This window comes from Vespa mandarinia, chromosome 6, assembly GCF_050613455.1.
Source record: "Vespa mandarinia isolate Hongniang chromosome 6, ASM5061345v1, whole genome shotgun sequence".
In the NCBI taxonomy this organism is placed as follows: domain Eukaryota; kingdom Metazoa; phylum Arthropoda; class Insecta; order Hymenoptera; family Vespidae; genus Vespa; species Vespa mandarinia.
In genome coordinates, this window is record NC_140815.1 from 7,595,001 (window position 1) to 7,614,735 (window position 19,735).

Consider the following 19,735-nt stretch of genomic DNA (forward strand, 5'->3'; position numbering starts at 1 on the left):
ATTGACGATGGTGCCTCGCTTTTACGTGTCACCTATGTACATAGATTCATATATAGATAGATAGATAGATAGATAGATAGATAGTTATTATACCCTTAAATATACGCGCATTATATACAGCAAAATAAATATATAGAAAAATACATACACGATAATATCTGTATATATGTGTACATAAGAAACGTAAAAGTACTTTCCTTAATATATAGGAAAGTATAATATATGTATATACAAATAAATAAATAAATAAATATATATATATATATATTTATATACACATACGTACATACGTATGTACACAAAATCATGAATACCAATACGTAGATATAAATATACGTATGTAGTTAATACGTATCCTATGTACATACGAAACTATGTATATATAAATATAAAATAAATAAATAAATATATATATATATATATATATTTATATACACTTAGGTTCATCATAGAAATAGTAAACACCCAAATCGTTTCTCCTATCGGGTCGTGTTGACTAAGCTCATAATGAGGTTTCCCTTCTTCTTTGTCGTCTTCTTAAAGGTACTTGAGCTCAAAATCCGAACATAATGCAAACGTCAATGTTATGTAGTGCTTCAGGGTCTGGTTTTAACGTTGTTTGAAAATCATTCAAATTACATGGTAACTAAATAAATGCAATCTTTGGAAAAATATTACAATAACAATAATATACAGATATTACATTGATTACTTTTATAAATGATACTCTTATTCCAAAGTTTTATATAAAATGCTTCGCATTTTTGAATTTGAACATTTAGAAAATTAATTAAAGAAACAATTGCAATTAATCGAAAATGATTATTACTAATCCTAGAAATGATAAGCTCGTATCGTTTCTATTGTTCTCTTAGTTACAACCAAGTCGCACACGTATCTTCGTAAAAAGAATATAGGACATATATGTATTAAAGGGGGTCACGTTGATCGTAATTAAATTCAATTGTCGATGATCGAAAAATCTAAATGAACTACACTGTAAAATCCATTGTTTTATTCGAGTCGTGACCTTGCTCTCTATCATTCTTTTAATATTTTTTCATATATCAAAAGTATCATCCACTGTGTTTAATAAATGCAGAGAATGGGAACTCATACAAAAGTTCCTAAATTAATTTTAAAAATCAATGGATCATTTTCGAAACCTTTTTCTTTTTTTTTTTTTTCTTTTCTTTTTTTGTAAGACTACACTAATTAGAAATTTTTCAACCGTCTAAGAACTTGTGTCACTTATTGTAAAATATTTAATACTTTTTAACATTTTAATACTTTTTTAATACTTTTTAACATTTCTCGGATAGTTATTTTTTTTTTTTTTTTCGTAGTGAAATACACCGTAAATCATGTTGTTTAATCCACCGTAATCTTCTTTAATACTTTAAAATATTTTTTTATGGATTAAAAATATCCGCACTTTTGAATACAAGGAGAGGAAGAAGGATTTCAAAAGTCTTTTTTCCGGCACTTTTTTGGTAAATTTTTCTTTTTCTTTTTTCTTTTCTCTTTTTTTTCTTTTTTCTTTTTAATAATATTTATTGCATTTTAATATACAATGTTCCCTTGATCTTCGACATTGTATATATTTTCTTTAAAACTTTTTATCTTAATAATAATTTTTCTAATTCAATTATAAACACGTTCATTGTATATGTATATATGAAACTTGTTTAGATTTTTCATATACGTATCTAATAACCGTATCTCAACAATGTATTAATACATTTTATGCTATTTTCAAGGAATAAGGGTGTATAATTTCGTTCTTAAATGGTTTGTTATTTTCGGAAATTAGTCAATCGATATTTCCATTCATATCACATCATTCTATCGTATCTATCCCTCCCTTCCCCGGCTTCTCTTCTCTCCTACCCTCCCCCGTCCCTTTCTCTCTCTCCCTTCTTGCTGTTTCTCTTCCCCTCCCCATCGGCATTTAAAGTACACTCGCAAGCTTTTATAAGGATGATGTGGCTCGTATATCTGGTTTAAAAAAGATCGATAAACCAGAATGGCAAAGGAAAGGAAAAAAAAGAAAGAGAGATAGAGAGAGAGAGAAAGAGAGAGAGAGAGAGAGAGAAGAAGAGGAAAGTGACCTCGTTTTATCAACCCTCCTCGTACGCAACGTGCAGTTCGCAAAAGGATGGCCAAAGCGATATCAGCCATAGTAGATAATAGACATCTTGGGCTTTATTTTCGAAGCGCGATCGATACTCTCGAATCAATACGTAGACGGTAGTGCGTAGTCTTCACGCAGCCTCCTACTTTTTTCTTCTCTTACCATTTCTTCAGAGCGTAGTCTGAAAGAATATATATATATATATATATATATATATATGTGTGTGTGTGTGTGTGTGTGTTCGAGGACGTGAATAGATTTGCAAATTGCATATAATCATAACGATCGATGATTTTATATAGATTTTTGTTCTTTTTTATCTTTTCTTTTTTTTTCTCTATGAAACAAAATAATAATAATAATAATAATAAGTAAATAAATACTTTTTATTTAATATATTATATATATATATATTTATTATTGAAATTTGATATTTTATATTTGAAAAAGAAAATCTTATCACAAACTTTTTCTAAAAGTATTTATATATAGTAATTAATTTATAAAAGTAATTTATAAAAATACGAAGAGAGAGAGAGAGAGAGAGAGAGAGAGAGAGTATCAGTAAATATAATATATTTTATTTTATATCGTTAAAATTTGAATTAATATTTATTTAAAATAAAATACTTTCTCTCTCTCTCTCTCTCTCTCTCTCTCTCTCTCCCTCTTTCTGTCTCTTTAAAAATTTAAAAAAAAATTTCAAACTAAAAACTAACGAAGATTTTATTTCATAAAAAATATCCATCTATGTTATATAATAAAGTGTACTTTAAATTTTGTAGGACGAGAAAAGAAATAAAAATGTTGTATACGAGAGTGTTATTAGATAGCAGAGTATGGGTGGGTGGGGTGAGGGGTGATGGGCGAGAAAGAGAGAAAGAGAGAGAGAGAAAGAGAAAGAGAGAGATAGAGATAGAGAGAGAGAGACGAGGGTGTAGGGCTAGAGGTAGTGGGGCGAGGAAGTAAAATGAACGAATACACTTCGACGAAGAAATATTCTCGGTCTAATACCTTCGTTGAATAGATGATCGGAAGCATTCATGCCTTACGAATAGATCGTGAGTATCCCTGCACCGGCGTTGGATATATTACCAGCGACATACACGTTCTCTTTTGTATGCACAAGAACGCCGCGTTTATATATCGCAGCTGCGGCAATGGTGGTTCTATATCGAGAGGGTTGATTAAAGTGATGAAGGAGCGGCTTCGATAAGGCTCACCTCGATCGACGCCGATTAAGCTTGCAAGCTTATACACTCCTACATATCTATATATACATAACGGCCCTGCATAGATACCATACGTATATGTATGCTGTGTACATATGCACGTATATATGTATGTATGTACGTATGTATGTACTATGCATGCATACGTAGTACGGTACGATTGTTAGATATAGAAATATGTTTGAAATAATACATTTTAATTGTGCAAAATTGAAAAAAGATATATCAGTTTGTAATACGTATTATTTATTGGATTGGAACAGTGACTAAAACTCTTCAAAACGATTTCTTTTTTTTCTTTTTTTGTTTTTTTTTATATCGCATATGATTTTTTCTATTTTTCATTTTCCCTTTATCTTTGTTTTTTTTTCTTTTTTGTTTTTGTTTTTCTTTTAATTTAAAAAAAATTTTTTTCACCAGTATTATGTCTATTTGAAAAGTAATGGAAACTTTATTTTCGTTGATTGTTACAAAGTGATATAATATTTATCGATAAAAAAAAAAAAGTAACTTTTTTTATACACATAATACTAATATTGGAATATTTTATATAAGTAGTCGATAGGAAGAAACGATGCGTTTAAAAATGAATGATAAAAATATCTCGAGGATTGTCTCTCTCTCTCTCTCTCTCTCTCTCTCTCTCTCTCTCTCTCTCTCTCTCTCTTTCTCTCTCTTATTATTTCTAATGTCTCAGGATTTTCATTTTTCTTGGCTCATATTGGTAATTTATATTAACATATACATACGCATGCACGCGCACACACACACACAAACATGCGCGCGCGGAGAAAAAAAGATTGACCCCCATTTAACGTAATACAATAAAAAATTCAAACGATTTTGATTTTATTTATTTTCTTTCATCTACGTTATATAAATACATAGATAATCGATCCTAGTCTCTACTAATATATAATCTCGTGTAAAATATGTTTCTTTTTTAATCATACGACAGAATAATATCACACGTGGCACGTAATATTATCCAGAATAGTCGAATAAGGAAAATGTCAGTGCATCCGCTATCACCTATACTACCCGTCCGACTTTTAGACATAGAGAGAAAATAAGGTTCAACCTTTATAAGGGCGACACAAATCATGCTAACACGACGTTTGTCGGTCGTCGTTGATCTCGAACGAAGCGACCCGTTAAACTTAACGAAGTTTACACGATTTATATTAATTTTGAGAAATAAAATATTGGAAAAGAAAAAAAAGGAAAAAAGAAATTGATCTATTAGGGGAAGGGAAAGGAAGATCAAACGAAAGGAAACCAAAAAGAAAAAAAAAAGAGAGAGAGAAAATAAGAAAGATTATTATTCCATTTATTATGTCTTTCAACGTTTGTATCAGTTATAAAAAAATCTTTATTTCAATACAACAGTACACCTGACAATTTAGACATTAGACATTTTTAATTTCTTTTTTTTTTCTTCTTTTTCTCCTAATAATAACAACACAAAGAAATTTTCTTCTATATTAATTAAAGAAAAAATAAACGAAAAGAAGAAAGAAAAAAGTGCGCTACTACTGCTGCTGCTGCTGTTGTCGTTGTTGTTGTTGTCGTTGTTGTTATTATTGTTGTTGTCGTGTCCCTGGAAGTGGACAGAGATAATGCGATAGTGATCGAAATAGTGTTTAATAATTATCGAATCGAAACTCGCGTTCAATGTCGACGAGGTTGTGATGCATTTATTACGTGATTGTCTCTTTTATTCCATTGTGGAAACGCTTCGAAAGTAAGAAGACATAAGAAAAGATGAGACAGCGCGGTTCACGACGTGTTCGTCCTCGACCTCGTTCTCGCGAAAACGAGACGAACTTGACCAATCCGGTATCTCACGCGGATCCTTCTTCCCTTATCGATCGATCTAACAACATTACGAAAAGGTATCCAAGCGCGGATGAGAATGTCGTCGAGGGTCCACATGGGGACCTTGGAATAGAGGCCCTTCCTGTTAATGAACGACGTACAAGATCCGAAAGGTAGCTGCAGCTGATTAATATATCGATCATTAGATCGATAATATTTCATTTTGATTATCGTATGAAAATTTAATTAGTATGTAAACAAACAAACAAACAAACAAACAAACGAATGAACGAACGAACGAACGAACAAAAAAAAAAACAAACAAAAAGAAAAGAAAACCAAAACGATCATATTTTCGTTTTTATATATTATGGGGATTAAAATGATATTTTGTAATATTTGAATTGATGATGATGATGTATATATATATATATATATATATATATATATATATATATATATATATATCAACGTGATCACAACCTACATCGAATATAATTTCTTTGATGCCAGATATTCCCCATGAATTTTAGCGTCATTTTGTAAAATGGAATTAATCCTTGGAATTAGCGTATATCGTTTCCGAGTAAAGAACGTGGGTAGATACCATTAAAGTCATAAAAGTCTCATGTGAATGTTTCTTGAATAGGGCTTTAGAAAACAGTTCATTATATTAGAAATGTTTATTCAAAGAAAAAAGGGGTAACTGCTTACGTTAAAAAGCTTGTGTTATAAGCTAACGATTGACTACAGGGCTTATTTCAGTGACTGCGATCCTTCCGGTACATTTCCTGGAAATTCGGCTGGTAGCTCGTCTAATAGCAGTTTATCGACGAGAAGTTTGGACAGTCCAAGTACGAGCTTGGAACAAGTGCATCCAGCGACCTCGTCGGCCAACGCATCGACCTCGTGGGACAGTGACGTCGATGTCGAGCCAGATCCATCCGATTGGAGTCAAGGTGTCACCGAAGAAGTACTAGCGCGTCTTAGTAATTCCGAGAAAAAGAGGCAAGAAGTTATCAATGGTACGTAGATTGATGATCCCATGCTCGAGAATTAGTTTTCAATTTTATATATTCGAAAAAAAAAAAAAAAAAAAAAGAAAAGAAAGAGAAAAAAAAACGAAAACAAACGTAGAACGTAATTGTTCATCTACGATATGATTTCTTTTGTTAACGACAGAACTGTTTCATACGGAACGATCTCACGTACGTGCTTTGAAGGTACTATCCCATGTCTTCCACAAACCATTACTAGAATCGCAAGTACTGCCATTGGATCAGATCCAATTGCTCTTTTCGAATCTGGACGAAATGGTAGCGATACATTCGCGTTTCAATCAGGCAATGAAAAGGAAAAAGAAGGAAAATCCTTGCGTGGGCGATGTCGGTGATCTTTTATTGGAAATGTTCGACGGAGAAGCCGGTGAGACGTTCGAACGTGCCGCCTCGACTTATTGTGCGAAACAGCAAGTTGCTTTGGACGCGTTGAGAGATCGACGTAGGAAAGATCTTAAATTAAATTCGTTTCTGAACGAAATCGAAGCCAATCCTCTTTGTAGGAGATTACAACTGAAGGACCACATACTGACAGGTATGTTGAGACTGACCAAGTATCCTTTGCTCTTTGAAAATCTCGCAAAATATACGATGGAAAAGAATGAGAAGGAGAAGGCATCGGTGTTACGTAGTCTCGAACGTAGCAAAGAGATCTTAAGTCGTGTAAATCAGGCCGTAAAGGAAGCAGAAGATTACCAACGTCTCGTAGAAATTCAACGTACCATCGACAGATCGGCCTTCGATAAATTCGATCATCCAACCGTTCAAGAGTTCAAGAATCTCGATATAACTAAACGCAAACTTATTTACGAGGGTCCATTGCAATGGCGTAGAACCGAACAGAATAGAGCGAAACCGGTCGATTTGCATGTCGTTTTACTCGACGACACGATATTTTTCTTGCACCGTCAAGATGAAAAGTACCTGTTAAAGTTTATTAATACCAGTCAAGCGAATTCCGTGTTAAGCCCTATCGTTAAAGTATCAACGGTACTTGTCAGGCACAATGCCGTGGACAAAAACTCATTGTATTTGGTCAATACCTCGCAAAATGGAGCACAAATTTATGACCTGGTGGCTGCCTCTCCGGCCGAACGCAAATTATGGTGTAAACACATTTCAGAAACGGCCGAAGCTTATAAGACTCGTGATAGACAAGGTAGAAGACCTACTCCACCTACTACACTGCCAGAAGAGTCTGTATCCGGAATGGAGGATACGTCTTTGGCTCTGCCTAGTCATGTCGTCGAAGGGAAAACAGATCATGCCGCGGAACAAGAACACGAGCCAGAACACGAACATGAACGTGAACCAGAATTAGAGTCTGAATTAGAACGAGAACATGAACAAAAATTAGAATCAGAACAAGAACATGAAAAAGAGCAAAAGGATAGGCCTGATAACTTAGGAAATATTGAAAAAGAGGAAGACGGTGGTGTACCGGATACCGCAAAAGTTGAACCTTCGACGAGCGAATCATCATCACAACAACATCAACCACAAAAGTCCGAGTCACCAACACCAAGAGGTAATTTCTATGTATATTATTAATCACTTTCATAATTTGATTACTCGGTGCTACGTTACAAGAATAATGATCAATATCCTTGAAACAGTTATTATTTGATTGTTTCCACGTAATGTTCTTCGTAATATAAGAAAGCTTTGATAATAATATCACGTCACTTTTTAAACAATATAATAGCAAATTAATAATTACTATAAAAAGTTAAAGTAGGACGTTCATTAATTCTCTTTGATCAATTAATATTACTTTGAATAATCAGGTATCGGGGAACCATTGCGTATGGTCATCACAGAAATCTCCCTTATTGATCCTCTTGAAGTACACGTGGAGGTACCATCTGTTCATGTTGCAGAACCAGTTCTTACAACGATAGGTATTATTCTTTTTACATTTTTTTTTTATTCCTATAATCCAATATGCTCATATACATACATTCATACACACACACACACACACACACACATATTTATTTCAATATTTAATTCTATTATCGTACTTAATTTCTATCTTTTGTATTTCCAGAATGTCCAAGACGTGTAGGAAATTTACGTAGATAAGAATTAAAAGCGGAAGAATTGGCAAGAGGATCTGGGTAAGCTTAATGGTGGTTTAAAGCTGCAATCGCCCGACAAGCGAAAAGTCTTCTCTTCGGGTTCGTAATCCCGGTCCAGCCACCCAAACCATTTTTTCCGCCTGAAGTCTTCTTCACAAGTGAGATATTCACCCGCACCAATAACAACAATACACTGTCGTGTGTGCGAATTTCGTGGAGAATTGTGTTCCCAACTAATTATGACACTTGAACATGGCAGCTGACAAAAGTTGCAGTTTTTAATATGTGTGTGTTCCTTCTTGGGCCCGTAGCATCGCTATAAAGAAAAAAAAAGAAAAAAAAAGGAAGAAGAAGAAAAAGAAAACAAAAATAAAATGGAATGAAATGAAATGAAATGAAATGAAATGAAATGAAATTTATGAGGGTCACAACACAGTCAAGCTGGGCCGGAGAACGTAAAAAAGAGAATTTTATTAGGGATAAAGAATAATTAGAAGCGGGAAAAATTGGCAAGAGAATGTTGGATAATTTTAATAATAATGGTCAGAAGAAAGAAGTCAGTCAACCAAAAAAAAAAAAGAAAAAAAGAAAAGAATAAGAAAAGAAATCCGGGATCATCAATTTTCGATTCTGACAACCCAAAATCCATTTTTCTATCAACTTTGTAAAACATTGACATGTCTTTGAAAAGTAATGAATGATACTTTACCAAAAGTTGAGATGTGTTTTTGAGAAAAACAAATGAAAATTTGCAGAATTGTAACTGATATTTACCAATTGTTAAGAATGGAAAATATGAAAGAGAGAAAATATTTATGCTCTTACAAACGTTACGATCATTGCTTCGCAAAAAGCGAATATAATAATAACCCTTTCTGTATCGTTTACATTTTTAACGATTCGTTTACTATAGTAATAGTAATAGATGTTTATTCGTTTTGGACTTCATAGTTTTGAAGAGTGAATCTATTTTTTACAGATTAAAATTCTCTATTTATTTTTATTTGCTTATCAAAGTGTTCTGATCGTTTTTCAATCGTTTTTTTTCCAATTATTGCTGTGTTCACAGTTTTACCTTTCCTTTATATAAATATGTGTTTACGTATATATATATATATATATATATATATATATATATATATATATATATATATATATATATATATATTATTGTAAATTATCTGCATTCATTCTGTTTCAATAGTCTCTCACTGATTGTATTTTTTTTTTGTATATATTTTGTCTCTCTACATTTATTTTATAATTTTAGTTTTGAGTTTGCTTTCTTACAAGTTTTCAAAATTCGACAATTTTGTATTTGCTGAATATTCAACGCCATTTTTATTGTGGGGAAGAGAGAGGAAAAAAAAAACATTTCTGCTATACTAATGATTATTTCTTGGCAAACATTACAATTGTAGTAACCACACTCATAAAGAAGAGGAAAATGAAAAACACGTAAATAAAAAATACAGAGAAGAAAATATGCTTATATATAATAGATCTATATATAAATATATATATATTTCGACATGTACATTCAAACGCATGTATATATACTTATATAAATTTATCCTTTGAAACATATAAGAGGCGATCGATCGCCACATGACAATGATCATCATTTGTTTATTATAGTAACTATATGTTACACACAGCGCTTAAATCAATGCGCATAATTGTAAGAAGAGATATGGCGTTTTTTTTTTTTTTTTTTCCTATAAACAATTGAATTTTTGAAAATATTTATATTTACTACGTATATAAGGGAAATTATAAGAACACGAAAAAGAAAAGAGAAGAGACACAAGATGAGTGACAAAAGTTTGCAGAAGAGAAATTACACACACACAATACACACACACACATACAGAGAGAGAGAGAGAGAGAGAGCGAGAGAGAGAGAGAGAGAAAGAGAGAGAGAGAGAGAGAGAGAGTGAGTGAAATAAAGAAAAAACAAAAACAAACGCCTTCATTAACCCTGACATTCGTCGCTGCAGATTTTCTGAAGCATCTGTTGTGTCTTAAACTCGAATGGAATAACCGGTTAGTTATTTTAACTTTAATTTTCAATTATTTTAATAATTTGGCCAATGATTATGAAATGTGATCTAAGTCGTATTATTTGTATTATTTTGAGATATTTTGACATTTAAATTTGAATTATTTAAAAATAATTTTATCTTTTATGTATTAGTATTAAGAATAAATTAACTTATGACGAAATATGCCTTTTAATATATCAAATGAATCAGATCACTTTCGTAATCACGAAACTGAATTATCATGACTTATAATTTATTCTGCGTCTTTACGTACTGCCCAATTTCAGTGAGTGACTCGGTGACACTAGGATGCGACTGCTGTACGCCAAATCAGTGTTTTCCGGCTAACGTAGAGTGTAAATCGATTAGAAGATACGACACACAACTGGAGTATTGATTAAATTATGTTCAAAACTGTACATTTATAATAATGTAAACTTAAACAAGAAAAACATTATTGAGAAGCATAACAATACTGTAGACATTGAAGAAGTATATATTGAAATTGAAAAGCGTGATTTGTGAGTGTAGTTTGAATGATTAGTGTAATAGATCGACTGAATGTAATTGAATGCTGTTGCAATTTCCAAGTTGGAAGGAAGGCTTAAATTTGTTTGTTAAACTACCTTGTCTCCTTCTGACTGATCCCTACTAAATTGTAAAAGCTGTAGGGAAAGATATATATTGGCCAATCATTTAAAGATTTCCTAAAATGATATGATAATAATTTTTCATAATTTTTTTTAATCTTGGACATTTTCCAAGGCTGCATGTGTGACAATGCTAAACAGTTTAAATACTGAATAGTCATTATTTATGCCAGGTAGCATATCCCTGTTGCCATGTTGATTCTTTCCAGGCCTGTATCCGCTTTAGACTTGAGAACTTGTTGAAGTAAGAAATTTATGAACAGTTAATAAATTGCTTTCTTGTTCTTCGATTAATCTTTTACTTTCACCAAGTCTCTCGATTTCTAAAGAGAAATGCATGTAAGGCCTTAACAATTCTTTTATACATTGGTATAATAATCTGACAAAAGAAAAAAAAAAAGTAAAAAGTAACAGTAATGATAGTATGAACGAGTAGTGTTGGACAATTAACATCATTTTGCATTTTTTACAACAACGAAATGATGCGGAAGAACCATTTCTTAGATAACACTAAGACTGTTGCATTTTTGTAATACTATGAATAATCTGACATTTTATAACATTTCTATAATTTTGAGTGCTCCAAAAAACAAACAAACAAAAAAAAAAGAATTTAAACATAATATCTCAAATATAACGAGCGTGTAAAATTTTGATTTATGATGAAATCATGAACTAAGATTTATTAGTTTATGATAGAAATGATTCAATTTTAAAAGAATTCAATAGCACAAGAATGATATATGTGAAAAACGAATGAAGTTCATAAACGCAATATTTTTGCTCTCTGATCATCCAGATGTCTTCTTATATTTTGCAATGTTTCTATTTTCAAATCAATAATTTTGCTCTCAATGTTGTACTTATATCTTGGTGCTACATTTGCCTATGTGAGCGACAAAGTTCCTTTCCTAAATCACTGGATGTCTCTACGAATATGAAAATATTTTATAATAATTCTCTGATTGATAATATATCAAAATATAAATTACAATGAATGCAGTAATAAACAATTAATAGAAATGTAGCAGATCCAACATTTTACAAAAAAAAAAAAAGAAAAAAAAGAGAAAAGAAAGAAATATGACCTATTGTGACTTCATGATTATATATATATAAATTGTTATGTCATCACAATGTCTGGATATGTTGAAGAAATCAAACGATCGGAATGCTAAAATAAGTTTATATATGATTGGAATAATAATCACACGAGATAAAGAATTTATTTACTGACGTAAAATTTTACTGTTATTGTTCATTAATTCTTTATCTAATAATGAACTTCAAAGCATTATAAATACAATACTATGTATATGTATAAAAATATTTAATAACATTATTAGTTGATATTATTATTATTCTTATTATTATTATTATTATTATTATTATTATTATTATTATTATTATTATTATTATTATTACTATTAATTATTATTATTATTATCATTATTATTTATTTTTTCTTGGCGTGACCCGAGTTACTCCTTTTGACGGGTTTTGCTACAGATTGAAAGTACATTGTACTATTATGGTGGTTGATGTCCTGAGCCGATGAATGCTCTGATTATTTTATTATTATTATTATTATTATTATTATTATTATTATTATTATTATTATTATTATTATTATTATTATTATTATTATATATTATATTATTATTATTATTATCACTATTATTTTACTGCATTAAAATACTTATAAAATTGTATATTTTTTGCAATCATTTTAAACACACACTATAAATACTTGAATAAGGTTAAATGTAAATGTTTAATAATAGCATTGTTGATTCGTAATAATTTCTATATTTTCACAGAAAAAATCGTGCACTTGACAATAGAAAGATTTTATGTATATCCTTAGAGAAAGAAGTGCACTCTCCTCTTAGATGAATAATCTAAGATAAAAAAAAAAGTAAAACTACATAAATATTATATGTACTTGCGGATGAAACATGCTTTTTAAAGAAAAAAACAAAAAGAAAAAACAAAAAAAAAATGGAAATTGCTTCTCTTGTATCTTCATATAGAAAGAACTGTATATTCGTATATTAATTTGAAATTGTTTTAATTTATTAAAAATACAATCAGAAATGGAAACAAGTTTTGTCAGATAAATACAAAATACTTAAATATGTAAAATCAGCATATTTTTTGTACGTTATCTAGGAGAACAATGTGTATGATATAAATAATTCTCTTGATTCCATAGCGATTGATAATACATTTTTAATTGGTGAAAGGAGAACTGAAAGTTATGCATATTATATTTCTTATAAGCTAAAATAAAGAAATATAAAACCATGCTTTCAGGCTTTATTTAAATGACATTTTTGTAAATATCTGTTTCTTTTTGTTTATTTAATGTTATCAGAAAGATTTTCATTTAAATCAAATCATTTGTTTATATTATTATTATTATTATTAGATCTAAATCATCTTAAAATGTATAAAAGTACATATAAAAATTAGGTTTTTTTTTCTATACATATAGAAAAAAAATGTGTATATGTATATACATACATATATATATATATATATATATATGTACACATTTTTTTTCTCTTCATAACCTCATCATATATAAAACTTATACGATATGATCATAAATATAAATATAATGTATTAATAAAAGTTATTACTCTCGTTCTTCCTTTATTTTCATTTAATTCTGATATATCAACAATACAAACAAAATTGATAAGCAACTGAACAGTAGTTGACTAGAAGACGTTCTAATGATCGGATGCAAAAGAATTTTTATGGTTATAAGATTAGTTTATATTATCGATTCGTTTTGAGATTTAAAGTATATTAATATATAAGATAATATCGAATATCATAAAGAAAATATTTCATTAGTGATGATATTTAAATAAAATTAAATTAAGTTCTAATAAATACAGTGTCTTTAAAAGTAAAAAAAGAAAAAAAAAGAAAAAGAAATAATAGGAAATTTACAAGACATATTAAGTACGTATTATTGATCTAAAGTAACAAATTATCGTGAAAGAAAAATGCGAAATATCGAAATAAAAACGAAAATCAGTGATTCCACAACGCTTATTAATAAACTTGAAAAAATTACCGAAAGTAAATGGATTGTTATAGAACAGTATGATACTTTCTTTAATACGAAAACAGGTAGATTAAAATTGCGTCAATTTGAAGTAAGTAAATATATATGTATATCTACTAAACTAATCAATTTATTTAATTACTATTTTAATTTTTTATTTTAATTTAACTAATATTTTAATATTTCAATTTGATTATCTTCTTATATTTCCTTTTTTTTTTTTTTTTTTTTTTATATAAAATACTTTGAGATATTATAATAGAAAATACATAATAATGTCATTTTATAGGATAAAACTGGTGAAATAATTTATTATGAAAGACCTAACGTTACGGGGCCTAAGCTTAGTAATTATAAAAAAATAAAAATGAACGCAGAAACATGTGAAAATTTAAGAGATATATTAACCATTTCTAATGGTACTTTAGGAGTTGTAAAAAAAACAAGACGATTATTTATGATTGATCAAACTCGAATACACATTGATGATGTACACGGATTAGGTAGTTTTTTGGAATTAGAAGTATGTAATGTATGATTTAATAATTAAATAATCATGTACATGTTACAACAAATGTATATGTGAAAAATATTCTTACATATAAATGTTTGATATTTTTCTATTTTAGGTTGCTCTAAATGATGATCAAGATGTTAGTTATGGAGAAAAAATTACACAGGATATAATGAAAAAATTAGATATTGAACCAGAACATTTAATTTCCGAAGCATATATAGATTTACTTAATAAAACTGAGAATTTATAATAATATAGACATTTGCGTTTTGTATGTAATGATAAAGAAATTCTTTATCAAAAAATATTATCATGAAAATATTATACATATATAATGCGTATAAGTATTATAAAAAATATTAAATCATTTTATTTTATTTATACAATGAGTAATAAATCATTATTTTTGTTTCAATAATTACATTTGTATCAATAAAAATATTTTTAATAAAATTTCAAAGATTTTATAATATTTCTATAAATTTAAGCAGTTTACAAATAAATACGAATATCATAGAAATATGACTTACTATACGTTCTTTTTAGGGACCCTAGATTAATGAACTTCGATTGTTATTTAGAACTTTTAGTAAGCTAAATATGTTAGTTGACTTTTGGTAAAAAGTTGTTTTGATTCATAGGAAATAAATATTAGTTCGTTAGATCTTGGCAATATTTTTGAATTTCTTACTAAAAGATGGAGACTAAACCAAAAAATGAATATTTACTTGCTTTAAAAGGTAATACATAATATTTTGATATGTATATATATATATATATGTTTATATATTGTGTTGTAAAAAAAAAAGAAAAACAATAATACTACAATAATAATAATTCATATTTATATATGTATTTAATATTTTTTTCTTCAATGCCAAATATGTGAAATTGACAATTTTATAAATTTTTTTCTAGTAATGAGGTTAACACGACCCACTCTTGCCAGTCCTATAGTTGTTACTTGTGATTCAACAGATTTACCAGGTAATACGCTCAACAATGAGTTAAAAAATGATTGCACATCATTGCAAGGAATGGAAACACTTGCTATTGGGCAATTTATGGTATTACCGCAAAGTTTTGGGTATAAGTTTTTGTAATATTTAAGTTTCTTTTTTTTTTTTTTTTTAAATATATGGAATATTTTATAATAGTATAATATAATACAATAATAGAATTTATTTATATATTTCAGAAATATATATTTAGGAGAAATATTTTCAAGCTATTTATGTGTACATAATGGTAGTAATCAAGTAGTTAAAAATGTGACTGTTAAGGTAATTGTTAGAAATTAAATATTTTTTTTGAAAATAAAAATATAAATATTTTCATTGCGCTATATACTTTTACTAGGCAGATTTACAAACGAGTACTCAAGTTATTTCATTGTCATCGGGAAATTCAGAAGTCAAAGAATTAGCTCCTGATAATACAGTGGATGAAGTTATTCATCATGAAGTTAAAGAGATAGGAACGCATATGTAAAATTAAACAAAAGTTAAAATTTTATTTATTGAATTGATAATTCCTGTGATTAAATTTTTATATCATTTTAGATTAGTATGTGAAGTTAGTTATGCACCTGCTAATTTAATGGGTCCTCAACAGTCGTTCAGGAAATATTTTAAATTTCAAGTAGTTAAGCCATTGGATGTGAAAACAAAATTCTATAATGCAGAAGTAAGTAATTATAAATGATAATATAAGTAATAATAAGATAAAAAATATATATATGTAACATACTTTTGCATAGTCTGATGAAGTGTATCTTGAGGCACAAATACAAAATCTTACAGTAGGTCCAATTTGTCTAGAAAAAGTATCATTGGAATCGTCACATTTATTTAGCGGTTAGTAATAACATAATTAAATAATTCTTAATTGATAGTATGTTAAAAAGTAATTTTTTTCTTTTATTAGTATCAACATTAAATAAAAATGAAAAGGGAGAAAGTATTTATGGGAAAATTAACTTATTGGATTCTGGTTGCAGTAGACAATATCTATACTGTTTGAAACCTCAGTTAAGTTTACAAAAAGATCCTAAAATGATGCATAATGCTACTAATATTGGGAAATTGGATATTGTATGGAAAAGTAATCTGGGAGAAAGAGGACGACTACAAACAAGCCAGTTACAAAGAATGGTTCAATTACTTATTTATTAGATAAGAGATTTTATAACAGTTTAAATATATGAAATAATACTTTCTTTTTTTTGCTCGAAAATAGGCACCAGAATATGGAGATTTAAGAGTCATTATGAAAGATATTCCATTGAAGGTTTACCTTGAAGAACAAGTAAATCTTAAATGTCACATAACAAATACTTCGTATGTGTTAATTTTTTTTTTTAATTAATTTATATCTTTTTTTAATCATAGTTTATTATAAAATATAAATGCATTCTATTGTAATTTTAATTATTCATTATTAGAGAAAGAAGTATGGATTTGTTATTAAGTTTGGAATCAAGTGATTCAATTGCATGGTGTGGAATATCTGATAAAATAATTGGAACGTTAAAACCTGGAACCTCTATTGATGTACCTTTGAGTTTAATCCCATTAGATAGTGGTATTACTGTGAGTAGATTTCATATAAAAAAGAAAACTTTAAAGTATAATATAAAAAATATGAGTTTTACTTTACAGATTATTTCTGGCTTAAAGTTGATGGATACTTTTTTAAAAAGGGTATATGACTATGATGATTTAGCACAAATTTTTGTCAACCAATTGAATTAATGTGACTTAGGACAATATATAATGTATATTTTTTGGATATATTTAATTTAAAAATTATATTATAATAATAATTATTATTTAATATTTATTCAAAGATATGCATCTATAGTAGACATTTTTTTAGTTTCACTGACAGCTCCAACAGCACATGCTAATAATGTTTGAACATCCTTAGGTTCGTTTCCACCAAAAATGTAACCATTTGCCTTATCAATGGCATTTTTCACTTGTAACAAAAGTGCTTGATTGGAAACATCCAATGGTATAAAACTTACAAGACTATAATCCTCAACTAAAGAAACTAAAGCTGCATTAAGCTTTTTGTACCTGTATATAAGAAAAATTTTATTATTACTTTTATAGAAAGAAGAGAGTTTAAATTGTAACTTGTTAAAAAAAAAAATTAAATAACATACTTTGCTGTAAAAGGATCCTCGTCCAATTTCTCTAGAAGATATTTTAAATCGAGTACTTCTGTATAAAAATCTATATTAAATGCTAAACGATCGTTAAATTTTTTCATTTCATCAAATTTTGTCATAATGTTAACATGAGGTAAACCTAATTGCAACATAGTAGTTGTACATAAAATTAGAGATGATAAATATTTCCCTGTAAACAAATCATAAATCTTTATATTTACTTTATAAATATTTAAACGTGTATATAAACTCTTTCAGAGAATATATTTACCTGGATCGCTACAATGATGTGAGTCTACAAGATGTACGCTACATAATCTTATTAAATTCTGAGTCAATTTCTCAACAATTGAACTAACAGATTTATGATGTGTATAAAGTTCAACCTATTTATAACAAAGTTATAATTCAATAATGTATTCACGATAAACGATTTAAATATTGATGTATAATTATACCTGTCCTGGGCAATCAAAAATAAGGTAGTAATCCTTCAAATTTAAAACTTTACTAATTAACCATTTGACATTTGCTTCTAAAAATTCCATACAGTAAACTAATGCACCATTCGGACCAAGACCATATTCTGACATTACTTCTTCGTGTTCGATTAATTCGGATATATCTACTAATGGGGTATATTCCATATTTTCATTGGCTGGATCTGATGGTAAGAAAATATATTTGTATAAATTAAATAATTACAAATTAATGCTATATCAAGCATACCAATGTTGATAACAGCTACTTTTCTGCCCATTTGTTCCAAAAATTTACACATTGCATTACAGTATGTAGTTTTTCCACTACCAGGTGGCCCAATGACCAATTGTCCAAATATTAAACTCATATTTTTTATCAGTCTTCAAAATTACCACAATTTCAACTGATTTATAGTATCAGTTATAGTTTTTAATATCTCTTTATTATAATCTTTTAAAGATAATGACAACAATAAAGGTTTATCTATATTTATTTCTTCTGCGATATATCTAGCGGCAGCATGAACATCAACTTCGTCTTTACCAAAAATAATACTGAAATTTTTATTTAATTATATTAGATGTAAAGAAAAAAAAAATAATAATAAAACTACTTACTTGGTAGAGAAAATATTACTGTTAAATTGATTTAAAGCCGATTCTCGATTAACTGTAATTAATGATCCCAGTTTCTTGAAATGAGATATAATTAAAAATATACGATTACTAAAAATAAAATGTAATTTTAGTTAATAGTCCAAAATGTCAATTATTCTTTATATATTTGTTCGTTACCTGTAAATCGTTACAGCAATATCCGTATGATATCCACAAGTATTAATTGCAAAAATATGATTCATAATTTTTCACACATTTCTGAAAAAAAAAATGATTATCATACTTAAATTATAGAAAATTAGTTAATAATTATATTCCCAAAACATATTATAAGTTCAAATGTTCCATATAAGAAATGATATAAGTACGAAGTAATACTTACAACAAAAATGTTTTATGTTTATAATTTCCTTTTTTCTTTTTCTTTATCGCTTTTATTTATGAATAAACGTATATTACAAATATACAACAAACTTTACATATACGTACATATAACAAATCGATTGTCATTGATTGACAAGTATTTTGTTTTTTACTATTTAGAATTGTGATAAAATTGTTATATTATTTCTTGATCAAGAAATAATAATATTATGGCGATTTCTATCTCACGAAAGATACGTCTATTTTTGTAGACGTAATCCTTGAAATTGTCGTTAATTAGATATGCGATCCAATTATAAACGACTTTCACTTTTATTGTGATTAATTGTTACAACATTTGATTTACCGTATTAATGCGCTAAGATTTATCAATAATAAAATATAAAAAATTTATTAATTGAAGAATAATAGAAAAATATTACACTAATGATGATCTTATACCAGCATCGTGTTTCGCGG

At 28.4% G+C, this 19,735-nt stretch overlaps 4 protein-coding genes and 1 long non-coding RNA gene across 18 annotated transcripts in view; 4 read left to right on the top strand and 1 right to left on the bottom strand.

Moving 5' to 3' along the window:
- Positions 1–9,037, top strand: part of RhoGEF2 (Rho guanine nucleotide exchange factor 2) — a 75,593-nt gene extending 66,556 nt beyond the window's left edge. For all 11 annotated transcript variants that reach the window (XM_035864479.2, XM_035864481.2, XM_035864480.2 and 8 more), the window contains 4 exons: positions 5,950–6,209; positions 6,367–7,770; positions 8,030–8,143; positions 8,293–9,037. In XM_035864479.2, coding sequence (XP_035720372.2) covers positions 5,950–6,209; positions 6,367–7,770; positions 8,030–8,143; positions 8,293–8,327 — 1,813 coding nt within the window. In that variant the 3' untranslated portion in view covers positions 8,328–9,037. The remainder of the gene's footprint in view (positions 1–5,949; positions 6,210–6,366; positions 7,771–8,029; positions 8,144–8,292) is intronic.
- A 477-nt stretch (positions 9,038–9,514) lies between these two features.
- On the top strand, positions 9,515–12,096 carry LOC146872965 (uncharacterized). Its single transcript, XR_014982294.1, has 2 exons — positions 9,515–10,369; positions 10,656–12,096. It is a non-coding gene; the product is annotated as an uncharacterized LOC146872965 (long non-coding RNA).
- A 1,644-nt stretch (positions 12,097–13,740) lies between these two features.
- Positions 13,741–14,931, top strand: LOC118440729 (uncharacterized). The gene is made up of 3 exons (XM_035864176.2): positions 13,741–14,191; positions 14,390–14,623; positions 14,730–14,931. The coding sequence occupies exons 1-3, from the start codon at positions 14,039–14,041 to the stop codon at positions 14,865–14,867; spliced, it is 525 nt and encodes a 174-aa protein (XP_035720069.1). The 5' UTR covers positions 13,741–14,038; the 3' UTR covers positions 14,868–14,931.
- A 266-nt stretch (positions 14,932–15,197) lies between these two features.
- On the top strand, positions 15,198–18,184 carry LOC118440725 (trafficking protein particle complex subunit 13). 4 transcript variants are annotated; one of them, XR_014982274.1, is made up of 12 exons: positions 15,198–15,357; positions 15,536–15,704; positions 15,816–15,900; positions 15,977–16,104; positions 16,180–16,303; positions 16,377–16,473; positions 16,544–16,770; positions 16,856–16,956; positions 17,061–17,208; positions 17,278–17,393; positions 17,495–17,545; positions 18,051–18,184. XR_014982274.1 is itself a non-coding variant. In XM_085657624.1 (11 exons), the coding sequence occupies exons 1-10, from the start codon at positions 15,315–15,317 to the stop codon at positions 17,368–17,370; spliced, it is 1,215 nt and encodes a 404-aa protein (XP_085513750.1). In that variant the 5' UTR covers positions 15,198–15,314; the 3' UTR covers positions 17,371–17,393; positions 18,051–18,178. The 4 variants fall into 4 exon arrangements, 3 of the variants coding, with proteins under 3 accessions (XP_085513750.1, XP_035720055.1, XP_085513749.1); XM_085657624.1 differs by lacking the exon at positions 17,495–17,545 and having other exon boundaries at positions 18,051–18,178; XM_035864162.2 differs by lacking the exon at positions 18,051–18,184 and having other exon boundaries at positions 17,495–17,632.
- Positions 17,202–18,664, bottom strand: LOC118440726 (GPN-loop GTPase 2). The gene is made up of 5 exons (XM_035864168.2): positions 18,522–18,664; positions 18,251–18,456; positions 18,064–18,178; positions 17,787–17,982; positions 17,202–17,697 (listed from the first exon to the last, which is right to left on the bottom strand). Exons 1-5 carry the CDS (start codon positions 18,640–18,642, stop codon positions 17,460–17,462), a joined length of 876 nt encoding a protein of 291 aa, XP_035720061.1. The 5' UTR covers positions 18,643–18,664; the 3' UTR covers positions 17,202–17,459.
- Between the last annotated feature and the right edge of the window lie 1,071 nt (positions 18,665–19,735).